A 7,425-nucleotide genomic window follows, 5' to 3' on the forward strand; every position below is an offset into this window, starting at 1 on the left:
TCCTCATCGGACCACCCTTGCGATCGCCGGTGCGGTTTGCCTAGCTGGAAAGAAGAAAGTGTTTGCCTCGTCGCTCCTGCTCCGGCTCGTGTTCAAGACGCTGATCCATCGGTCCCACGCTATAACGCTTGTAGGGATGCACCATCGACATCAATGACGCACTTTGGCGCTTGTCGCCGAGCTTCCGAGAGGCTCCGTCGCTTGTTGGCGCATCACGACCTCGTCGGAAGACTAGGTCGCATGGCCTGATCCCACGTTCGTTTCTCCACTTGGACTCGATTTGAAATCCAATGTGTTGATTCGCTCTTTCCAGCCAATCCGGAGCCTTTCAGCTCTATACAGAGACACTATGGAGCAGCCAACTCAATATGAGATAATTATGGGATTATTGTCGAAGCGAAGACGATTACCAAACACAATTGGCCAATGGCATCGGGCAGATCGGCCCATCACGCTGTCGGAGTGGCTGAAAAGCGAAGTTCGAAGGTAGCGACCCACGCCGTCCTTCCAAATCCAATCGTACGCACAACGCCACACTTTGGAATTTCGCCGGTCTCACGCGTATCTTCCGCCATGCCTGCCTTCTTCGCCCAAGTCCGCGCCCGCGCCGACAAGATCAACTCGCTCCTCTGCGTCGGCCTCGACCCGCATGTGTCGGAGCTGCCCGAGCCGACGGCCGCGGCCGCCGAGCGCTTCTGCCTCAACCTCATTGCGCAGACGACCGACGTTGCCGTGCTCTACAAGCCCAATGCCGCCTTCTTCGAGGTCTTTGGTGCGGCGGGCCTCGTCGCCTTGGACAACGTCATTGCGGCGATCCCCAAGGACATCCCGGTGCTCCTCGACGCCAAGCGCGGCGACATTAGCACGACGGCGGCGGCCTATGCCACGGCCGCGTTCGAGTCGGCCAAGGCGCATGCGATCACGCTCGCGCCGTACATGGGCCGCGACTCGGTGGACCCGTTCGTGGACATGCAAAAGTTCCCGGAGAAGGGCTGCTTCGTTCTCTGCAAGACGTCCAACCCATCCGCGGACGACTTCCAGACGCTTGTGCTCCAGGACGGCTCGATGGTCTACGAGAACGTGGCCAAGAAGGCGCAGGAGTGGAACACGAAGGACAACATCGGCCTTGTCGTTGGCGCCACGGACGTCGACGCGCTCAAGAACGTGCGCAAGGTTTGCCCGACCATGTGGCTCCTCGCGCCCGGTCTCGGCGCGCAGGGCGGCAACTTGGAGGCGGCTGTTGAAGCCGGCTGCTCGGCCGATGGCTTTGGCCTCTTGCTGCCTGTCTCGCGTGGCATCTCCAAGGCCGCCAACCCGCGCCAGGCCGCAGTCGAGTTCCGCGATGCCATCAACGCGGTGCGCGCGCGCCTCGCCGCCAAGACGCAGGCCGCTTTTCTCAACTTTTGCATGTCGTGCGACGTGCTCAAGCTCGGCTCGTTCACGCTCAAGTCGGGCCGCCAGTCGCCCTACTTTTTCAACGCGGGTCTCTTCAAGACTGGCCGCATGCTCCGCCAGCTCGGCCGCTTCTACGCCCAGACCATCCACGTACGACGTGCTCATGCCAGCGGTCATGTCTCATGACGACGTGCGATTAGGAAAGCGGCATTGAGTTTGACGTGCTCTTTGGCCCGGCGTACAAGGGTATTACGCTCGCGGCTGCGATCGCGATTGGCTTTGACGACCTGTACGGCCGCGAAGTGCCGTTCACGTTCAACCGCAAGGAAGCCAAGGACCACGGCGAAGGCGGTGTCCTTGTCGGCGCCGATGTCGTCGGCAAGCGGTATGCCACATAGGATCACGTCACTCGTTGGGTTGATGACGTGATGTACTAGCGTCTTGCTCGTCGACGACGTGATCACGGCCGGCACGGCCATCACGGAAGCCATGCACATTCTGCAGCACGCCAAGGCCAACGTCGTCGGCGTCTGCATCTCGCTCGACCGCCAGGAGAAGGCGTCGATCACGGACACGCGGTCGGCGATCCAGCTCGTGGAAGCCCAGTTCCAGATTCCTGTGATTGCCATCGCCAACCTCAACGCGCTCGTCGCGCTGCTTGAGAGCGAGAGCCCCATGGCGCTCTCGGCGGCCGACCGTGCGACGTACGTCTCGACGATCAAGAAGTACCGCGCCGACTACGGCGTCCAAGGCTAGTCTAGATAATGATACTAGGACTCTTGGCTTCTTTTCGTCCCATACCGACTGTCCGACGTTGTCGTCTCGGCGTCGTCGTATTTATTTTATTATTTAGTATTTATGATCGTAATAAATGATTTGATGTTTGTATGTACGTGTTGTCGGGTTTGGTGCGTTGCTGCTAGGGGTAGGGTAAGAAGTGGACCGTATGGATACCGCCGGTAGACTCGCAGCATGCTTCGGTCTAGGGTATATAATGAATGTTTATTAAATACCCTTGCTTCGGTATGACAAGCAAGGACGATAAGTAGTAATACACGTCTTGGCAGTAGCTGCAGCAATCGATTGCTGGCAGTCGAATCATACCGGACGGCATGCAAGGGTGTGCGTTAGTTGAATGATACGTGACGCGTGCTTCCTCGCCTCGGCAACGTTCCCATGGCAGGCTGTCATGATGATGAAGTGGCGACAGAGTCATTTGCCGGCGCGCTGGGTGTTTACAGAAGAGACGCACGGCGCGGCAGCCTTTAGACTCGCAGAGATCGTGGCGATATAGGCGTCACCCTTTTAGCGTTACACAGAGAGGTGAGACTTGGACAAGCTAGTGTCCACAGACAGCATCGCAGTGGTGCAGAAGCCCCTGCGCACGTCGCACGGAGCGAATTCATAATAATATTTGGAGTCCTTGTTTATTGGGTTATCAAATGTACTCTCTTCTATAACAGTGATACCGTCTTGGGATAGAACACATCGTCTGGTCCTCGATGCTCGTATCGTCGCCGGCGGGTCTCATTGTCGGGCAAAGAAGAAAATGACTTGGCCCGTCGCGATGAGGACGTTGACCGAGTTGGCGTAGACGCCGTATCGGCTGGCTTTGCTGTATCGAGCGGACGCGCTCGAGACAACGTCGTTCTCTTTGTTGAGGTGTTGCTGGAGCTCGCGCAGGTCGATGCGCCAGTCCACGTTGAAGTGCCCCAGCGTGGGCAGCGCCGACGGCAGCGCGGCCGCGGTCTGAATCGGATGGGCCACAATCGTCTTGAGCCCTGCGACCGTTTGCATCGGGTTGGCGACCACGGTTTTAAGGACTGCCAACGACGTTCGCAAATTGAGTTTGTGGTTGGGCTCGTCGCTCACGCTGGGACTCGTTGATGTCGCCGCAGCGTGCTTGGAGCTCACGCGTGCTTTTGCCGACGAGGCCTTCTCACGGAGCTTGTTACGGATCCAGATCGGAAGCAGAATCGTGTCGTGGCACCACGACTGGAATTCGAGCAGTCGCAGCGTCTTCTTGATGAAAAACGAGCTATGCCATCCAGTATACCAAAACACTGTATCGATCCACACCAATCCTACCGGCGCAGGTTTTCTTCCTCGTACGAGATGATCATGCCGAGCAATTGGACGACGAGGACATACGACATGTACTCGGTAAAGCGCTCATAGACAAGTCTTTTGAGAAGGTACACGAAGGCGATGCTGAGCGCACACGTCCCCAAGCTCGAGTAGACAAACCTAGTTGGCGTGTTACTATAGACCAATGGTCAAATAAGGTCGCACCGGAGGCGAAAACCGGACCGGTGCCCCGATAGAAGAGCGTTGAGAAAGCCCATCAAGTAGACCGACTTGGCGCCAATCGTGGTCGCAATCCAGAAAAAGATACCACCTACGGACACGTCTTTTTGAGGATACACAGATGATGGACGGTCGCAATACCGTTGATGCTAATGTGCACGGCCAGCACGAGGAGCGTCGTGCGCTGCGCCGAGTGTGTGTATCCTCGCTTCTCGTGGACGACTTGCTGGACTTGACTTGTGATGAGCGTCGTCATTTGCTGTGCTTTTTGCATCTAATTTTCAAAAAAATGATTAAAAACAATTTTCACGATTTTGCAGATTGATTGTACGCCGCCGTCCAGACCGTCCATGGTGCGATCCAAGACGGCTTTGGTTTGAACGTAAATGTTCGTTTTAGCAGGCGACGACGGCGGCGAGTCGTCGCGGGGCGCGGTGTACTTTTTCTGCGACGTGGGCGGGACCACCGAGCGCTTCTCTTCGCGCTGGCTCCGCCACAGGTTGGCGTACAACCGGCCATAGTAGTAGAAAAGGCGGTACTGCAGCGCATACAAGGTGCAGACACCGCCATGCCGCAAGAGAAATGTCCACGGGTAGATGTCTTGGCCGTTGAGATTGATGGTGTCTTGGAGACTCAGCGTGATTTGGTTAAGAAAGATACCTAGTAGCAGAGTAAGAAGAATGATTCGTCATGAAGAAAGCGGACCGATGGTGGCGTTGCGGATGCCGCGGTAGACGTTGAGGTGCAGCACGCCCGCCTTGGGGTTCTCATACGGACTGCCGTCGAGGAGGTACCAGTACCGAATGAAATACCTACAAGAGGTGTACAAGATAGGTATCGGGAAAGGTTGTCTACTGTTCGAGCTCGTCGCTGCGAAACGCTTGCGTCATGGCAGAGCACAGATGCTCCTTTCGATACCGCGGGTCGTGGATGTGCGACGACGCGTCGCTAATAACGCCTACCCACCACGCATTAGCAACCAAGGAGTATACACAGTGGCACCTTGAAAGGGCAGTCCCAGCGTATAGTTGCGCCGCTTGAGAATTTCCTAGTCGATGTAAATATACGACCGAGACGACAGATCGAAGCGAGTACCCGTTGGTAGTTGGACACCATGCCGGCAATCACGCCCATCGAGTAGTTGACCGACTGAAACACAATCGCCGACGTCACGTCGGGCCCGAGCGTGAGCTGCACGATGAAATACCTACTCGTCAAACGACTAGGGTTAGTCGACTCGAACAGATACTCATTATTGTAGTACGTGATGACGATGCTCCAGCCCAGCACGCAGTTGTACGCGAACCGAACGCGCGTGACGTTGAAGATCGGGATGAAGAGGATCACGAGTGGCAAGACGGGTCCGGTCGCGGCTTGGACCCACTTCTTGGTGATGAACGCCATGGCCACGATCCAGTAGACGCATATCGCAATGCTACATCTCCCAATATAAAAGTCGTTGACACTAAGAAGTGAGCTTGCTACCGCTCGAGGTGCTGGCGCCGGGCGCGGGGCCAAAACGAGATGAGAAACCCGAGACCGAACGTCGGCACAATGACGCCAAAGGTTAAAATGTACAGCGCTCGCTCGTGGGCCGGCGAGAAGCCTTGGAGGCTGGCGTCGTACGCGTCGAGCCGCGTCGCCTCGTACCAAAAGAGGAGTGCGGATGCGAGGCCGCCGATCGCGAACGTGATGCGCACGCGCACGGCGTTGATCGTGTTGAGAAATCGCAAAAAATTGGCTTCGTACGGCTCTACCATCGTACGAGGATAAGATTTCGCATCGTCGGATCGATCGCCAAGGACCTGCGAAGAAGAGCAGGTTCGGGTCCATGCCCACTTGCTCTTGGCACCGCTTGAACTGCATGAGGACGTACTCGCGCTCCATGGCGCGCCGCACGACACCTAGCATACGACCATCGGGATGCTGATGCGGATGAGGATGATGCGACGCACTGCGCAGCGAGAGGTGCGATTCGTCCGGATCCGCGTACGCCTGCAAGAGCTCTTTCGACGACTGCACCCAGCTGGTGGCGGATGCGGTGGCCGAGCCGGCGTCTCCGCAGTGCCTACGACGACCGTGAGCGCGACGCACGGAGGCGGCACCGACACTTTGGACGTCGCCATGGCGCGAGAGAGCCTAATTTTAGTCTCTTGTAAGCAAGAACCTGCTGCTGCTATGTATAGCGTCGCCATGTGCAGCGCAACGCCCGACGTAGCTTCTCGCAGCATACGGTGCTGGATCGGATATGGATGTCGACACCTCCCGAGAGCGTTTGCACGTAAGACCGACTGAAGGTGCGCACGAGAGTTGACTAGTCTCTCGTGCCGCAAAAGGACTATATTCCGGACGACGAGTGACAGCATGGCGCGTGCTAATGTACGACCACCCGTAGGACACCTTGCTGAGACTCGAAGGACTCGCTCGTCCAAGTCCACGACGTAAGGTTCGTGGCGCCGACCAAATCCGTTTGAAAAGGATCATGAGTCCGTATCGTATCCATACTATCCATCGTGCAGGATACTTGGATACTAGTACCAATGTGGCCAAGCACTCTGACCCCGTGGTCCTAATAGCGGTCTAACGCAATGCAAGAGCAGCTAGCTCTCAACGAGTTGTACGATCGACTGCCTCGATCGTTCTACGACGTCCTTGGAGCTCGATTTGGAGGCCTCTGATTTAAACGGCGGCGAATTAGCATCAAGAGGACGATGCACGCAGGTAGTGTAGAGGTCCACGACGCGGTTCGGTCGCGAACCAGTAGCCCGGCCACTGTACTCATCTACGGCAATTGCAGGCGCGACCGTCTTTCTATAGCGGCCAATACAAACACCAAGTGCGGGAACCAGCTCGTCGGACCCAGCTGGTGGCATTCCGCGAGATGATTCCTTCGCCGCGCGGGTCTGGTGGCGACTACCACGACGCGACGCCGATCTCCGAGTCGCCCCATCCGCATCCGCTCACGCTGGACGAGTCTTGCACGGGTGTGCGCCCGTCGCTCGCCTCCATCGTGCTCATGCAGTCGTCCATGCCCCGGGCCACGATCCCGACGTCGATGGACGACGACGTCGGCGCACCGATCTCGCCCGTCACGCTCCTCTGGTACGTCGTCTCGTCGATCGCGATCGGCACTATCGTCGTCTCCGCGCTTGTCTTTGCGGGCGCCATGGGCATGCACTTCCTCGCGGCCATCCTCGTCGCGATCCTCAACTACGAGATGGCGTGGTACGCGCTCGGCGTACGCCACAAGATCCTGCGGCCCTTCCAGCTCTACTACGAGCCCGACGCGCTCGCGGCGTCGCGTGACAGCGACGTGCCGCCGGCGAACGCGCGCGTGTGGGGCCGCATGTTGCACGTGCCCGCGCCGCTGCTCTCGTTGCTCGTCGCGCTCCTCGCGAGCGCGCTCTGCGGCGGCCTCCTCGTGCTCATCCAGAACGAGGCCGGGCTTGGTCTCGACAAGGCCACCTTTGGCCTCCTCGTCGCGTACATCACGTCGACGTGCTTTGTCGCGGTGATCGCGGCCATGTTCACGCCGTCGGCCATGGACGGCGCGATCCTGCTCCTCATGCAAGCGGCCTTCTCGGTGCTAACGCTCAACGCGCTCCTCGACTTCCGCGCGGCCGTCAACGGCAACATCCGCGCGATCAAGCTCATCGATGCGGGGTTTGCCCTTAGCATTGCGTTTGTACCGATCGTGTATTTTGCGCATCGTGCGGTCGCGCG

At 58.0% G+C, this 7,425-nt stretch overlaps 3 protein-coding genes across 3 annotated transcripts; 2 read left to right on the plus strand and 1 right to left on the minus strand.

Moving 5' to 3' along the window:
* The first annotated feature begins 536 nt into the window (after positions 1-536).
* Positions 537-2,245, plus strand: SPRG_09695 (hypothetical protein). The gene is made up of 3 exons (XM_012349119.1): positions 537-1,545; positions 1,596-1,780; positions 1,833-2,245. Exons 1-3 carry the CDS (start codon positions 574-576, stop codon positions 2,149-2,151), a joined length of 1,476 nt encoding a protein of 491 aa, XP_012204509.1. The 5' UTR covers positions 537-573; the 3' UTR covers positions 2,152-2,245.
* Positions 2,246-2,922: 677 nt separating this feature from the next.
* SPRG_09696 (hypothetical protein) lies at positions 2,923-5,828 on the minus strand (the record flags this gene model as incomplete). Its single annotated transcript, XM_012349120.1, has 14 exons — positions 2,923-3,433; positions 3,484-3,642; positions 3,688-3,793; positions 3,844-3,976; positions 4,034-4,362; positions 4,408-4,514; positions 4,558-4,660; positions 4,705-4,750; positions 4,798-4,909; positions 4,967-5,137; positions 5,188-5,455; positions 5,508-5,606; positions 5,658-5,718; positions 5,775-5,828. 14 exons carry the CDS (start codon positions 5,826-5,828, stop codon positions 2,923-2,925), a joined length of 2,259 nt encoding a protein of 752 aa, XP_012204510.1.
* Positions 5,829-6,583: 755 nt separating this feature from the next.
* SPRG_09697 (hypothetical protein) lies at positions 6,584-7,398 on the plus strand (the record flags this gene model as incomplete). Its single annotated transcript, XM_012349121.1, has 1 exon — positions 6,584-7,398. A coding segment is annotated over one exon (815 nt), but the record flags the coding sequence as incomplete, so codon positions are not given.
* Positions 7,399-7,425: the final 27 nt, after the last annotated feature.

Source organism: Saprolegnia parasitica (assembly GCF_000151545.1).
Source record: "Saprolegnia parasitica CBS 223.65 unplaced genomic scaffold supercont2.50, whole genome shotgun sequence".
Lineage (NCBI taxonomy): Eukaryota > Oomycota > Saprolegniomycetes > Saprolegniales > Saprolegniaceae > Saprolegnia > Saprolegnia parasitica.